Below are 16,915 nucleotides of genomic sequence, written 5' to 3' on the forward strand. Positions count from 1 at the left end.
TTGAAGGACACCTTACTATTTTGGATTCAGACCCAACGTGGGCTAATATGCCAACCATAAAAATGGAGGCACAAATCTTAACCAAGTAATTTCATGGCCATAATCAAGGGAACTGCTGTTTAGCAAACAAGATGGGGACTGGACCGCAGCGAAAATTACTACAAAACTGCCAAATATCCTTAACCAAAATAAACAGCTAGGACAGTACAGATGCCAGCAAGGCTTTATATTAAAACAGAAAAATAATTCATTAGTTAAACAGAATGATAACATCTGAATGATTAATATTTACATTAAGATAAAAATTGTAAACCTATAAATGTATGTTGTCACACTCCATGGTCTGCCCATTAGTTACAAACAAGCAGTAATTGGAGTGAAACCACTTGGTCTTGATAAGTTACATAGACTGTATCACAACCAGCACATGGTTTGTATTTTGGACAGCTATCCTGTGCCAACTGCCATGGAGATTTAAAAAATAGTGGATAAGGAACCGATACAACCTCCAAAACATCCACCTGTCCGATGCTAAAGGCTAGAAATTTACACCAACTGCTATTCTGGTCGGATTCCAGGAGCTGTGTTCTAGAAAGTAAACTTCCCCAGACAATCAACTATCCACACACTGACAAACTGCTGCTGTCCCAGATGGCAAACATGAGCCCAACACTTCCAAGGGGAAAACTACAAAAAAACCCCAAAAACATATGCCTCCCCACAGACACTTTTTTTGGTAATGGCGCTATTTAGACAGTACTGCATGGAATTATGGAAATGTTATTACTTAATTTAACTCAGACAGTGAGGCCGAACAAAATTTAAGAAAACAGTGTAGTAACAACCACCAAATAACTAACTAATGCAATAAGCAATGCCCTCTGCACAACCAGCATGACATGGCTATACACAAAAAATTATATAAACAATGAGTATGTACAAAAAATGAACGTATTTACAGATTGGTAACACGTCCTTACTAGGCAGGATGAATTAGCTTTGTATGGAGAAAATGGATCAGTACACAGCAGTCTGTTAAAAACATTATTTGAGTTGCTGAGGCATTCGCAATATATTTTCTAATCCACATCTTCCCAATGGACAGGATAGTTTTTCATATGGTTAGTACAAATCAAGCATTCCTCCTCACCCTTTACTGTAAGGGGGGACAGAAATATTAACAATTTTTAAGTCAGGCTTAACACAGAGAATTATTTCTGACCCATTTGCCTGTTTTTTTATTCCAAAACCAATCTGTTTCTTTAACCGGCTACTTCTCTTAAATAGCCAGTATTTTTCTGCTAATAGCCAAATGTATCTTAAAAACACAACTCTCACAAAAGTACTAGAAAGTTAAAAAGAGCTGCAAACACATCTTTTGATGTCAAATACTAAATTAATGAACATCCTCATTCGATGTAACACACACATTCACACACACACTTTCTTATTTGGTGTGTCATTAATTTTTCCCATCTTGCTTTCACTCTTTAAGGCAGTGACAGGTATGCTGAGTGCAAATTGCACAGTTCATGGCCAGTTAAACATGTATTAAAAATAAGTTTAATATAATCTCAGGAAATTCAGGGGACTCTCTTCAGATTGGAATCCAGCCCCCACAGTTGCTAGTGCTTTGTTCATCACTTTGCAGATTCCAAGTTGCACAGTCCACAGGGCTTGCTCTGGCTCCGAACTCCAAAGTGGAGGCACTACTCCAGGAGGTCGTCTCGATAAAGTCCAAATCTCAAGGTTTTCCAGCTTTAAAAGTAGTCTCTTATTCAAAGGACATAAGATTGGCAGGAGCCTAGACAAAGATAAAAAAAATATATACCTCAGTGACAAAAACTTGTACTACTATTTCTGTATTATGGTGGAGGTGGGGTGGGAGGGTTTACACAAGAAGAAATATTTCAGAAGCCTCTGTACTAGAAAAGCCGGTCAGAGGCAAGCCATAAACTGTAGTTATAAACAAAACTAAAGGAAAGCTGCAGCTTCTTTTTATGAACATGTTAAGCAGGAACAGTTTAAAGTAAATAACAGTGCAGTTGTGACAGGCTCAGGAAGCAGTACTAGATCAGAGGGTGGAAGGTTCTATCCTCACAACGGATATATGAAAAATTCTACCACCACCACTTAGCATACCAAGTGTAGAAATGAAGATAGTGCATGATTAACTATATAACAAGTTACACTGTTAGACAGGTAGGAGTGTGAAAATAACTATATTTTTACCTTATCAATTGATCTATGAACATGACCCTGTTTGATGGGTCTCCTGACTAGGTTGTGTTACCTCTACCAAAACGGCAGCTGGCAAGTTTTTCAGAAGTTTGGACATTTGGGTAGGGCTGCATGCACATGAAAACAGATTAACTGACATCAAACACTGACTGCATAAGTGAGCTCATCTCGCATGCCTGCTGTTTCACACTCTTGAATCCAGCAAGCATCCTTTTAAAAAGGAACAAAGACTCAGCAGTGCTATTACTAACAAGTGTTTCATAAAATATATACTTGTCTGAACTGGAGAGGTTCGAATTAGCCACAGTCTGGCTGTAAGACCTGCCTGTAAGAAGGCAGAGTAAGGGTATTCCCTGCCCATCAAAGTGGGTCTTACTTCACAGATAGTGCAGATGCGATACACTCACTGTCATGGGGGACAGTAGATGTTTAAATAAAAGGGTCACTGCTACGCTGTAATTATCCTTACATGGCTTTCAGCCAGAGGTGGACATCAGTTCTTCTACCACAACCTGTAATGCACTAAGACATACATGGAGCAGGGGTGTGGTCTCCCTGCAAGGAGGACAAAACTATAATGCCCAAAGGGAAGTGCAGCCAGCATGATCTTCTGTTTGTCTGGAAGCACGAGGTCACCTAGAAGTGCTCTCAGTAGTAGTGTGAACACATCCAGGGCATGGAGAAAAGAGACGCTTCCTACAGGAGAACCTAACCTATAATCTATCAGTTAAGCAGAGAGCCCTGCAAGATAATGACAACAGAGTCTTAACAGAATGCAGTGCGTAGCTAGAGAATATTTCTTTTGTGTAGCTTGCCTTCAACAGAGTAAAAGGGAAACAAAGATGGCAGAAGTCCCTACAGCAGCAATGATCACATTCCTCAAACATCTAAGGTCATACTGAGCATGCTCCTACAGCTATACTATATTCAACACAAGGATCACTGCTATACTCTAAATCCAGATACGTGAGTGCACTAAAGCAATTTTCTACCCAAGGGGTAGCATGACCCCTGGACTAAGGATGTTACAACATACCTTGAAGGATAGCAGCGACAAAGCCTGCCCTGCTTTTGAGCTGTATGCCCAGGCTGTAGTATTCACAAAAGCTGTGAATGATGGCTCCTGGGTCACCGCTTCAACGATACTCTGAAATTACATAATTCTAAAGACGGCTGCTATACTGGTGGCAGAGTGATGGAATGTGCCTTTACCTGACCTCCTAGTATTTCACCTTGATTATTACAACAGAAGGAAAGTACAGTTGTGTAAAATCTTACCATAATGATAGATGTCCTTCTCTTCACTGTTGCAGTATTCCTTACAATAGGGACCCCCTGCCAAGAGCAGTCAACGTCCGGATAGTATACCAAAGCCTTTAGGTTGCTAAAGGTATGTCATACATCGCACGTATGCTCCCTGCATACAGCACAGGGCATAAAGGTGATGTCCGGATATACCATCATCAGGACTGAGCTCCCCAGTAGAAACGCCAGTACAAGGAAAGGAAAGGTACCAGGCTCATTCAGAAGGGAAAAAAAAACAGGGGAAGGAGGGACTGAATATTGCAACAGTGAAGAGAAAGACATCTACCGCTATGGTAGGATTTTACACAACTGTACCATGTCCTTCCATTTCTCTGCTGCAGGATTACTTACAATAGGGAGAGTGGAAAAGCTCATGAAGCAAAGAGGGAGGAAGAAAGACCAGCAGAGCCCTCTGGGAGCCCATGAAGGCTGGTCTAGCCCTGGATATCACATCCAACTTAAACTGCTTTGTAAAAGTATGCACAGAAGTCCAGGTGGCTGCTTCAAGAATAGAGTTAGTATCTAAACCCTTGAAAAAGCACCAGAAGGAGCAGAATGAGCCTTAACCCAAGAAGGAAAGCTCCTGCATGAAAACAACAACAAAAAGAAATGGCTTTAGATATCCAAGAAGAAACAGTCTGCTTTGAAACAGCAAATCCCAACGATCTAGGATGAAAGGAAACAAAAAGCTGATCAGAACTGCAAAAAGCTTTGTTCATATCCAAATAAAATCTGAGTTATCGGTGCACATCCAAACTGTGCAGAACCTTCTCACTAGCGATTGTGCAGAAGGGAAAAAAGTGAGCAAATGAATAGACCAAGAGACGACTCATTTGCCACAAAAATACGTTTAGGCATAAAAGAAGGGTTAAGTACAAAGTGACACCCTATCTTTATGGAAAACCAAAACAGTGGGAACACCCATAAGGGCTTGAAGCTGAGATGCCCATCTGGCAGAAGTAAGGGCCAACCAAAGAACAGTCTTCCAAGAATAATGCTGCAAGGAAGCTGAAGATGCATGCTCAAAATAAATTCTCCAAAACAAAATTAATGTCCCAGGAAGGAGAGAGGGGACAGGCTTCCTGGGAGGTCTAATATAAAGGACACCTTTAAGAAATTGTTTAGCCTCAAATCTAGAGACTAAAGGGGGTGCTACAGGCAGACAAGTAGAAATAGCTGACAAGTGGGTCTTAATAGAAGAATATGCCAGCCCAGCATTGAACAGTTCACACAGATACGAGAGAACCAAAGGAACATCCACAGAAAGAGAATCCAGGTTACGGGAAATACAAACAGAAAACCTCTTCCATTTAGATAAGTAGGATTTCCAAGTAGTGGGTTTCGTGGCCTCCTGTAAGACCCTAAGCACATCCTCACAAAAAAAGCTTTCTACAAGGAATCAAAGTCCTGTCACCCACAGTGTCAATTGGAGAGTGGGCAGGTGAGGATGGATGAGAAATCCCTTGTCTTGCGCAAGTAGGTAATTTGTGATGACTGCCCTTGGCTAAATGTAAAAGAGGGAACCAGTGCTGTCTGAGTCAAAAGGGAGTCACCAACAAGATTTTGGGAGCATCCTGTTTTATCTTGAACAGGACTTTTGAAATAAGAGGACGGGGAGGGAAGGCATAAAGAAATATCCCTTTCCAGGAAAAAGAGAGGGCTTCCACCTTCTAGACCAGAGGACATGGGGCTCTGGCACAAAAGAGAGGAAGCTGCCGGTTCAGAGGGGAGGCAAACAGATCTATTGAGGAGTACCCCACTGATGGACAATGTCCAGAAACACATCCCTGTTAAGCATTCACTTGTGGGATGGTCATATGGACCTGCTCAGTCTGACACACTGTTCTGACCTCCTGAGGGAATATAAACTCCCTGAAGTGTCACGTGATACTTGACAGCTAGCTCTCACAAAGTGCTAACCTGCACAGGAGATGAGACCATGTCCCCCCTGCATGACATACCACATAACTGTGGTATTGTCTGTCAGTACCTTGAGGGGCCCTGAAGTGAAGAGGATGAAATATCTGAAGAGCCAACAGAGCAGCTCTCATCTCTTTGACACTGATGTGGTCTTTCCTTTGCTGAAGTAACCAGAAGCCCTGCACTTTTAGAGCGCCAAAGGAAGCCCCCCAACCCATCTGAAGTGTCAGTGAACAGCTCCTGAGAAGGGAGTGGAGGTTGAAAAGGCAGCCCTGGATTTAGGGACAACTGTGGATTCCATTACTGAATTTCCAGCTTGAGGCATGGAAGGAGGGGGACTAAGAAATGTGTAGGATGACAATGCTGAGGCCAGACTAATTTTACAAACCACTGGAGCTTTCTTGTTCATGTGGAATTTGGTTAGAGGGAGCATAGGAATGGTGGAGGCCATGGAACCCAGAGCTCTTAGAAATTCCCTGGCTGTAACCGAGGCCAGAGGAAGAAGGGATTGGAAGAAGGCAATGAGATTTAAGGCCTTGGGAGAAGGCAAGGATGCCAGCACTGGAACAGTCTGGATCCTGCATCCAAGAAACATGATCCTGTAAAGGAATCAGGAAGGACTTTTGGAAATGTATAACGAATCCCAGGATTTGTAGGCCAGAGATGGCAAAACGAAGGTGCTGCAGGAAAATCTCTGGAGAGGATACCAGAAAAAAATAGGTCATCTAAGTAGAGAAAGATGTATAACCCACTTAGCCTGCAAAAATCAATCATGCATTTGGTAAATACCCTTGAGGCAGTAGAGAGGTCAATGGGCAAAGCAGAGAACTGAAAATGCCAGGAAGCAACAGACAAATAAAAACTTTGTGAAAAAGGGGATGAATAGGAACATGAAGATGAGCATCCCTGAGGTCCAGAGAAACTAGAAAAGCCTGAAGCAGCAGCAGACGAAAAAATGTCTGAAGGGACAACATCAAAACAGAAGGGACCTTCAGAAAGGTGTTTATATGACAGAGATCTAGAATGGGTGTCTAAGTGCCCTCTTTCCTGGGGAGCAAGAATACTCTCGAATAAAATCCCTTCCCCTTTTGAGAAAATGGAACTTCCTGAATAGTTCTCTGAGTCAAGAGACCCTGACGCACCGCTGGAAAAAAGGTTACTTGCTCATGAGAGGGTTGAGGAATGCCCATGAAAGGGGGAAGATATTTCCAATCCACATAATACCCTTATTGAATGATGGAAAGAACCCAGAAATTTTGAGTAATCTTTACCCAAACAGGGAGAGACAGGGAAAGATGAAGGGAAAGAGAAATGTGGCTGAGAAATACAGGATAGTCAGACAGCACCAGGTTTTTCAGGAAAGGGACTTTCTGCACAGTAGTAGTCTGGGTAGTTTTAGCAGGAGTAGCCTATTTTCCACGCTTTTTACCTCTGGGAGGAGGGAAAGATTGCCTACGAACAAAAGCTAGCTTATTAGGGTAATCCCTTTGGAATTTAGGCACAGAAGAAACAAAAATATGTTTCAGCTCTTGTAAGGCCTTACCCTTTTCCCTGTAGAGACTTAAACAAATCAGCAGCAGCAACACCAAACAAATACTTGTTGTCCAGAGGAGCGTCCATCAACTTAGCCTTAATATCATCAGGCAGTGGTTAAAGTCAAAGCCAGGAATATCCCCTCATCACAGAACCAAAAGCAGCAGCCCTAGAAAAAGCATCTGCTATATCATAGCTGCACTTAATATAGAATGGCGAGCTATCTGAGAAGATGTCCCTAACAAGGAGAGGGCGAAATCCTTCCCCCTCAGAATCAGGAAGGTCAGAAATAACCTGACAGGCCTGAGAAGTCATATGGGTCTGAAAACTGACAACTCAAAGCAAGGGTAGCTGAGGTATATACCTTCTTACCCAGCCTTTCCATAGCCCTGCAATCCTTATCAGAAGGAAGAAACTTTGTAGAAGGCAGTAACTTAGCTTGTCAGATGCCACGGGCACCACAGAAGAGTCAACAAATGGGCACCTACTGAGAAACTTGTAATCATCAGGTACCTTATAAAACCTATCAGATTTCTTGGTGACAGGAGGCTGGGAATCAGAAGCCTGAGACAGAGGAGAGAAGGTATCCTACAAGGCAGCCAAAACAGAGAGAACAGCAGAAAAAGCTTGTAATACCTTTTCTGAACCTCAGAAACCTGGGCACAATCCTACTTAAAAATTTCCATCATTCTGGAAATTGTGTCTCCAAAGGAAATCTCCTCAAAAGGGGTGTCAGGACTAGTGGGCTCCTCCTCCTCAGAACCACAGGTTCAGGGAGGAGGAGTCTGGGAAGAGGAATCAAGGTATTCCTCAGCTGAATCCCCCTCAGAGGAATCCTGCTCCCTGGGTCTCTTAAGGATAGTAAAAGATTAAGGGGGACCTGGAACAGAAACTTCTTGTGGGGGGCTTCAAGGCCATAAGGACACTGAACAAACACTGAGTGAAATTCTGCCAGTCACCCTGAGGGTCCTTAAGAGCAGGAGGATCATCCTTTGTTTTTTTTTGTTTCTTCTTTAAGGGGATGTCAGCCTTATGAAACGTAGAAGGCTCAGACCACGTACAGCATTCTACAACAGTAGTCGGAACCTACTCCCTAACCAAATTCCAAAGAATACCTCTAGACTCTTCAATAATAATCAGTGCGGTTTCCTCTGAACATCCATATCGGATGTCTGCAAAGCCTCCAGGGACATGTGCAATATTGGATCCATGCTGGCCTCAGAAGAGGTTGCAGCAGAAGAATCTAAGAAAAGGGTAAAGTGATCCACTGTGCTTCCACTAGCCTTGAGAGAGAGATCCAGTGGAGGTGGCACAGCCCATGAATCAGACCTAGCTTTTTTGGCCTTTTTCTTTATGGATGGCGGACTTCCTGAGCAGAAAGTTCCATCCATAAAGTCTTTCACTAAAAGTTTAAGATGCTGGTTCTCTAAATATATAGCCAAAGAGGAAAGGCAACTATGGAGAGTCTTCAGGATGAAATCCTGACACAGAGAAGATGTATGGTCGTGAGAAGCACAGAGACAAAAACACTGCTTGTGACTATCTTTATGGGGAGTCTGTCTCCCACACTGGCATTTACCCTTTCTGGATGATATGAACCTTACAAGCAACCCAACAAAGGAAAAAGATAAGAGCAAAAACCTCAGCTGGGCACTTATTTGAAAAATAGCTTGGTGAACCAGCAAACAAAGCAAGCATTCAGACTGATGATCAAAGACGGTGTCTGGACTGATGGCAAAGAAGTTCTGAGGATGGTACATCTGGACGTCACCTTTATGCCCTACTCTGTATGCGGAGAGCATAAGTGTGACATACGGTGTACCCTTAGCAACCTAAAGGCTTTGGTATACTGGCCTGATGTTGGGACACCCTTGGCAGGGGATCCTACTGTAAGTAATACAGCAACAGTGAAATGGAAGGACATCTACAATAACCCAGCCAGATAGGTAAGATTTGTTTGGACAAATGTCTAATCGTGATTTTAACATAAAACAATTGATAAATATCACCCATATTAGTCATTCCTCCTTATACTGGGGTTTGGAGAGAAAACAAGCAGCTGTATCCTTTGATTCAAGGCCAATTTTTCTTTTGTTAGTTACATGGCATCGAGTGATAAAGGCCTGGCTACAGCCCATTGAACAGCAGCTTGCTCCATTGATGGCACTGGAAGGGAACGGATGGGTGTTGCCCTTTTTGGGGGGGGGGGTAATGGCAGACCAGGACACATACAGCTACAGTCTCTCAGAAGAGGGGTAGCATCGTTGTGGGTGCCCTGGCAGAAGGCTTGCAGCTCAAGCCACCCTTGCCTGGTGGCAGCTCTCACAATTGAGTACATGGGAGCATGCAATGGAGGGGGAGGGAATTCAGTGCCCTCCCTGGTGATGCAGGTAGCCCTTCCTCTCTGCCAGGGGCAGAATTATGGACTTACATAAGTGCATTTCATTGTTGGGGTGCTGGTGACAGCACAATTCACCTGGTATCTGGCTGAATGATGGCACCTCCAGATAGTTCTTGCCCTAGTGAATTTGGGATTTCTCAACTCTAGGGGATGAATCTGCTTGAGTCCAATAGGGGAAAACTTGACATTAGACAAATGGGAGGAGGGAGGGTGAAAGCACCTAGAAAACTGTTGTTTCTTCTGTAATCTTTATTTTGTTTTAATCATTTTGCCACTCAGCTGCATAATGACCATCAGCCCTCCACAGCCAAGTGACTTGTTCGTTCCCTCTTCACCAGAGGAGGCAGCCACCTGGGGCAGGATCTCGTTTAGGCAGCTATTAGTGGGGGTTCTCTTTGATCCTCATATGATCCTTACACCCTGTCCCTTGATACTGGACACGTGTACTTGGTCAAGCCAGCAGTCATGTAATGTCCTCTTGCTAAGTGGGATGGCTTACATGCTATCCATGCCATCCCCAGAAAGCTATGCATTATCATTAATTACGATTTAAACAGCTGGACAGCAGCCAAGTGCAAAGTGCTGGTTCAGGAGCTGCTCTCTGCTCCCCCATCTTCAGTGGGAGTTGATCGTGCAGCAGACTGGACTTCCACCATCCCCCAGGATGGGTGAGCTATATGCCATGCACTCCCAGTCACCACCTCCCTACCCCTTCAGTATCTGACCTTGAGTCATTAGGGTTGCAGTCAGGGCCTCTACATCTCATAGCCATGAAAATTCAAAGCTAATTCTAAGATCACTTTTTGTCCTGGGGGGGGGGGGGGGTCGGAATGTCTTCCCTGTCCTTGTGAAAACCTTAATAAAGTTTCTTGCACAATAAAGCCTGCAGAATTAATATGGTAATGATGATGGACAGTGCAACTCAAATATGGCAGGGACGATGGACAATGCAGCTCAAGTATGGCAAAGATGGACACTGCAGCTCAAATATGGTAGGGATGATGGTCACTGCCGCTCAAATATGGCAGGGACGAAGGACAGTACAAGAAAGGGGTCTTACAGAAATTTCAATACTGCTGAGTCTACTGGCTCAAAGCTAAGGCCAAGTAACCCAATTATGCATTTCACCTCCCACAAAGGAAGTGCAGGTCTGCAGGGTGGAAAAAGAAGGGAATAAAACAGACACAGAGAAAAACTGCAATGGGTGTCAAGTGTTCTCAACACGTGCATGCTTCCATTTAGTCAAATACTACTCTCCTGCGGTTATGCTTCTTGAAATATGCACACCACCCATGAGAGGAACTGGGCCAAGATTATCCATTCAACCACCTGAGCTTCTGCAGTCAGAGTGGACTGGGATGGCTCCTGCGGTGCCAAGATAATGCAGAATGATAGAATGGCCTGTTCTAAAGTAATCAGAACTATTGTGGAGGCAAATTCCTTGGCCAAAACAATGACGCGAGTATGAATCTTGCTCTTTCTCTTCTTAAAGTCAAGGCCACGTTAAGCAGATGCATGGGAGGGGAAGGCATACAAAGGCTCTAGTTCAAGGTAATGAAAACTGTATGGACTGCTCACTCTACTCTCCTCAATGGTACCTTGAACAGAACTACTCTGATGACTGTCCTGGGAGGCAATCAAGGCCAGAGTATAGAATCTCCACCTCTGCACTACTGTCCCGCTACCATTTGTATCGGCTGTTGAAAAATCAGCTTACGTGCTCTTCGACTGACTTCTAGTGAGAGGAAAAGTAACAAGCCTGAAGATGCAGGGTGCCTTCCATAAAAGCCCTCATACTATCACAGTCAACCTACAAAGTGGGTGAAAAAATGGGCTCTCCCATGTGCTGATAATTACTAAAGTACTCTGTTACTATTGTTAAGGTTAAACCTGTAAATAGAAATTGCTGATATAAGCATTCGTAAAATCCTACATATTTTCTAAGTAGACCTAATAGAATGCAATTTTTTCTAAGATGTTTTCCCCCTTGTGCCTGCCAACCATCAAGCCCCCAATCATCCCACACAATTCAAGCCCATGTGTTCCCTCATATTGGCTCACCCAAGCACAGAATGAGAGCTATCCATCCACAAAAAGAGTTACGCACTTACCATTACATGGAATCTGTGCTATCCAGTGTTGTTATTCTTTCGGATGGGCAAAGTAAGCAACGACTCCTGAGCTCAAGCTCCTCCTCTCCGAAGAGCCTCTGCTACCCATAATCCTCAAATTAAGTTTGCTAGATAGAAATAAGGACATTGAAAGTCTACAACAAAGAACAGCAGCACAAAACACACCATTACTCCATGAAAACCCGGTCACCAGAAGGAGGGGGAAGGAGGGTGGGAATGTGATGAATAATGACACTGGATAGCACACATTCCATGTTATGGTAAGTACATAACTCTTTATCTGATGCTATCCATGTGATTATTGATCACGGATGGGTCAGAGTCCCCAGCTACCAATAACCCTGGGAGTCCTCTGGGAAGGACATGCTGGAGCACAAAAGAACCAAACGAATCTATACCCCTGGACACAAAGTCCAGTTTGTAATGTGATATGAAGGTATGGGGATTTGACCACGTGGCAGCAGCACAAATGTCATCCAAGGAGGTCCTTGGCCAGAAGGTCGACGAGGTGGCCAGCGACCTAGTGGAATGGGCTCTAACAGGCCTGGGAAGATCAATGTGATGGCTTTCATAAATGTGAGCTATGCAACAAGCAATCCAACACGAAATAGACACTTTGGAAATGGCATTGCCTTTCCAGGCCTGAGAAAATGCTACGAAAAGCTGATCTGACTTTTGAAAACTCTCTGTTTTCTTCAAATATAAATGCAGCTGCCTGTGTACATTCAGGCAATGAAGTTTGCACTACCCCTTGTTCAAAAAATTGGGAAAAAAAGACAGGTAATTGAACAGACTGATAAAGGTTAATTTCTGAAGCTACCTTGGGATTGAATGAAGGCCTGGTCCTGAGAGATACCCTATCCTTAGGAAAAACCATGAAGGGAGCTTTTATGCAAAGAGCCTGCAATTCACAAACCCTCTTAGCAGAAATAATAGCTATCAGAAATGCCATCTTCCAAGAGAGAAGCTTAATATCACATTTTGCTGCAGGCTCAAAGGGAGGTTGTGTCAGGGACTGCAGCACCAAAATAAAATCCCAAGGAGGAGACGGCTATTTTAAAGGAGGCCTGAGCAAGAAAATATATTTAAGAAAGGCCTTGCACAATCTAGAAGAAAACATGGGGCTGTCATTTAGGTGGAAATTGGATATAGCTGTCAATTGAAGTTTAATCGAGAAGAAGCGAGCCCCTTGTTGAAAGAGAGAGGACAGGAACAAAATGTCAGAATAGGAGCAGCTGACAAGCCCAAAGAGATAATCTCTTCCCTGGAATAAACCTTTTTAGTGGAAGGCTTCTAGGAGGCCAAAATGATGTCCTTCATCAGAGAAGGCAGTTTAATCTGGCTGACAATCATTGGAACTGCAGGTACCAAGCTGTCAGCTGCAGGCATTGAAGGTTGGGAAGAGGAAGCCCCCAGAGATGAGAAATGAGTTCCTCAGCTGGATCTCATACCCAAGGAGGATATTTCAGATGAGACCAGAGGAGGGAGAACCACATCTGACGAGGCCAGAAGGGGACAATGAAGATGAGACGAGTCTTCAGGTGAAGCACTTTCTGTAAGACTTGGGGAATGAGGGGAGTTCGAGGATAGGTGTAGAGAAGTCCCAGGGGCCAATCGTGAATCAGGGCATCCCTGGATGATTCCTCCAGTGATGGGATCAGAGCAAAGTATTTGCTGCATATCGGGGAGTCAAACAGATCACAGCAAGGGAGACCACAATGGTCAAAAATCTGGCTTACCATTGACTGGTTCAGAGACCACTCATGGGGACTCAAGATAGACCCACTGGGAATGTACGTTGCAAGAAGAAAGCACCTGGAGGACATAGCCCATTCCCACACTCCCATAGTCTCTCTGCACAGAGGATATGATTGTGTCCCCCCCGTTTGTTGATGTACCAGACTGCTGACATGTTATCTGTCTGAACTGCCACAGTCCCAAGAGGGAGAAAGTCCTGGAAGGCTTGCAACGATAGACTGCTCTCATCTCTAGGACACTGATGTGCAACTTGGTCTCCAATGAGGACCACATGCCTTGGACCATCCTTCCCTGAAAATGCCCCCCCACCCCAACAGGGAGGTGTCTGTGATCACTGTGGCCTGGGGCTGTGGAAGACAAAAGCGTCTCCCTAGTAAAAGGTCTTCAGACCAGAGCCACCACCCTAAGTGACGCCGGCACACTTGAGAGATCTGGACTGTCATGGACACAGGGTGAAAATGAGCTGACCACTTCACAGCAAGGGTCAAATGAAGAACTCGCATGTGATATTGGCAAAGAGGACCAGCTGAATTTCTGCCGCCATGAAACCGAGGGCTTGTAATATCAAATGGGCAGGAACACTCCCCCGATCCAGGACGATTTACTCTCGAATTGTGTCTACCCTTCACAGGGGAAAGGGCTGCATTCTCAGACATCATGTCCAGAACTCCTCCTATAAATTCCAATTTCTGGCACGGGCCAAGATGTAACTTGGGAAAGTTGACTGTAATGCTCAGATCTGGAAAGAGGCCGAGGGTGTGATCTGTGGCTAGAGTGAGTTGATGCCTTGTGGAAGCCATGAGGAGCCAATCGTCCAGGTACGGAAAGACCTGAAATCCCTGCAGCCGGAGATGGGCTGCTACCACTGCCATACATTTGGTGAACATCTGGGGGAGGTAATGTGAGATCGAAGGGCAGGGCTCGGAACTGACTGGCCCCCAGCCAGAAGCGCAGGAATCCCCTGGTGCATCTGTTGATTTTTATGTGATAGTATGCATCCTTGATATCCACCAAGCACATCCAATCATCCTTGCACAGAAGCGGAAGAATGGACTGAAAAGTGACCATCCAGAGCGTCGACTTCTTGACCGACAAATTCAAATTGCTGAGGTCCACAATGGGACGCAAACCCCCATTTTTTTGGGCACTAAAAATAAGTGAGAGTAAGTTCCAGATCTTTGTTGTCCTATTGGGACTTCCTGGATGGCTCTTTTTTGAAGACGGTCTTGAACCTCTGAGAGAGCTAATTCCCTTTGGCGGGGTGGAACGTCCGGGAGTGACTTCTGAATTGGGGGGGGGGGGTTGGTCGAAGGATATGAAGTATCCTCTGGTCTGAGGTAATAGCTACCCAGGCCAAGGGGTGCAAAGAGATACGGCTCTTGAATGCCTCCAGGGCAAGACAGTTGGGCAGTGCTTCAGGAGCACTGTGGGGCTTCTCCTGAGAAGGGATCCCAGGAGCACAGATTTTTGTGGACTTCCTCTGCCCCTAGGGCAGCGTCTATTATCAAATCCCCTTCCCCAGCCGGAAGAGGACTCCTGAGGAGAATCTTGGAAGAAGGATAGAGTCCTGCAGAACCACAGTTTCTTACTACCCCACTAAGTCTTGGAGAAGGAATGCTGGGAGTTGAAAACTTGATCCCAACTTCGGACAAAGTCTTTCCGCCCTGCTCACTGCGGGTCAAGGTTTTTTGACAGAAGAACCAAACAGGTTAGAACTGTCAAATGGGGCACTGGTGAAGGATGCCTTGAAATTGTCCACAAACCCGCAAAGGTGAAGCCAGGCATGTCGTCTGATAGCAATGCTTGTGCCTGTTGCTCGAGAGGTGGCCTCAGCCACATTACAAATCAACCTCATTAAGGTGTTAGCAAGGCATGTGAGAGTAGAAAGCTTCGGAGAGACTAGCTTAAGGCTCGCCAGAGGGAATAACTCTGAAAGGGAAGAGGAAAGCTCGGACACCAAACCCCTTTGCAGTCGTGTAAAATGTGCCATGTAATTAGTAGTCCTCAGTCTGAAGGTAGTTGACGCAAGAGCTCTGTTTGGTGAGCTCCTTTCTGGTTGCTGCAACCACAATGGCATCAACAGGGATACCCTTACTCCAAAAGGCTTTGTCCTTAGGTGGACTTAGGAATTTGTCCACTCTCTTGAGGAATGGTTCTACTGCATCCAGCTCCTTCCATGCCCTGCTGGAAATAAGCCGGACAAGCTCATTCAAAGGGGGAGACAGCCAGGAGGAAGATGGGCCTGTCCTGAACACCTTCAGAAACATGGATTCCTCCGGTGACAGGGTGGTGGAAGACGAACTGCTCTGCTCTTTCAGGATCTCAAGATGTTCCCCAAAGGACACCTCCTCGGACGGAAGTCTGGAGGACCCATCCCTTTCCTCAAAATCCATGTCCTCAGTGATGGACACTTGAAGGGAGTCCAAGTGCCTGTTCTTGCACTTCCTTTCCTGGGGAGGCTCCTCCACTGGGGGCTCTGGGGAGGACTCTGAAAAGGAGGGTACTTCCATGGGAGTAATGCCCTTCTGAAGGTGGTCAGAGACGGTCCACTCTATCGCCTGGAAGGCTAACTGACTGGAAGAAGCCCCACCCTCATCCCTGCCAGGAAAGGCCGACTGGAATGGTAGGGGGACCCTGAGACAGCACCGACGTCCCCAGACGATATTGGTCCCGAACTGTCCAACAAGGACACCCCCAAGGGAAGGGAATGGTTGAAAACTCCAGACCGGATCCTCCACCTCACTGGCCACTGCAGACCTCTCAGAGCTGAGGCACAGCCAGCTCCGAGGGCAATGGGGCTGAACCAGCCAGGGACCCAGCCAGCGTGGGAGTGGAAACACTACCTGACGGCATCTCCTTAGGCAAGCTCTGACCCTGGGAAGCCCAACTTGCATGAGTCAGACAGAAACAGTATTTCTGACATGGTGTAGAGCCCCTTGGCAAGTGGCTAGGGGACGCTAACAAGCCAAGTTCCAGCTGGGCTTTGAGGAAGCTCCTCATCATCTGGTCCATGTCTGACAGGAGCAAACTCTTGGCAGACTGGGAGGAAACAGAAGAATGGCCAGAATGGGCTGATGGTATGCGGTCTCTAGAACAAGACCTGCTGGACTGTCTTGGATCAGATACTCTCAAAGGGGCTGGAAAATCAACAATAACCATGGGCTCTGAGGAAGCCACTGGATCCGAGTGCACTAAGGACCCTGCAGACGGATCCAACGGATCAGTCGGATCCAAGGGGATTTTGGACCCGATCAGATCCAGGGACCTCCAAGCCTCTGAGGATTTGGATCCAACAGAGGGAGCACAAGCTCTCAGAGCACAAGATCATGGAGCCAATGCCTCCAAGGCTGGATTCAGATCCGGGGCATGGGGGATCAGAGAGCCTCGGGCTTTTAGGAGGACAGTACTGAGAGGAAGAGGGCTTCCTTTTGAGATCTGATGGGGCATTAGAGGGGGAGCCCGAGACCAGGGGACCGCTTTTAGCTAGCCCTTTAAGCAAAATGTATTACTACAATGTATTTTTAACTTGTATCTTCTCATCTTATATTTTGAGTGTATAATTTACATCACCATTTCATTTTCTCTGGCCATCTATTTTTTTCTATGTACTATTTGCATTTTATGA

The 16,915-nt window shown here is 45.4% G+C and overlaps 1 protein-coding gene across 1 annotated transcript in view; it reads right to left on the reverse strand.

Moving 5' to 3' along the window:
• Window positions 1–205: 205 nt before the first annotated feature.
• Window positions 206–16,915, reverse strand: part of RALGPS2 (Ral GEF with PH domain and SH3 binding motif 2) — a 2,773,917-nt gene continuing 2,757,207 nt past the window's right edge. The window contains exon 22 of the mRNA XM_044085226.1: window positions 206–1,804. Within this exon, the coding sequence (XP_043941161.1) occupies window positions 1,775–1,804 (30 nt within the window). The 3' untranslated portion in view covers window positions 206–1,774. The remainder of the gene's footprint in view (window positions 1,805–16,915) is intronic.

Source organism: Protopterus annectens, chromosome 10.part0 (genome assembly GCF_019279795.1).
Source record: "Protopterus annectens isolate FY-2018-M chromosome 10.part0, PAN1.0, whole genome shotgun sequence".
In the NCBI taxonomy this organism is placed as follows: Eukaryota; Metazoa; Chordata; order Ceratodontiformes; family Protopteridae; genus Protopterus; species Protopterus annectens.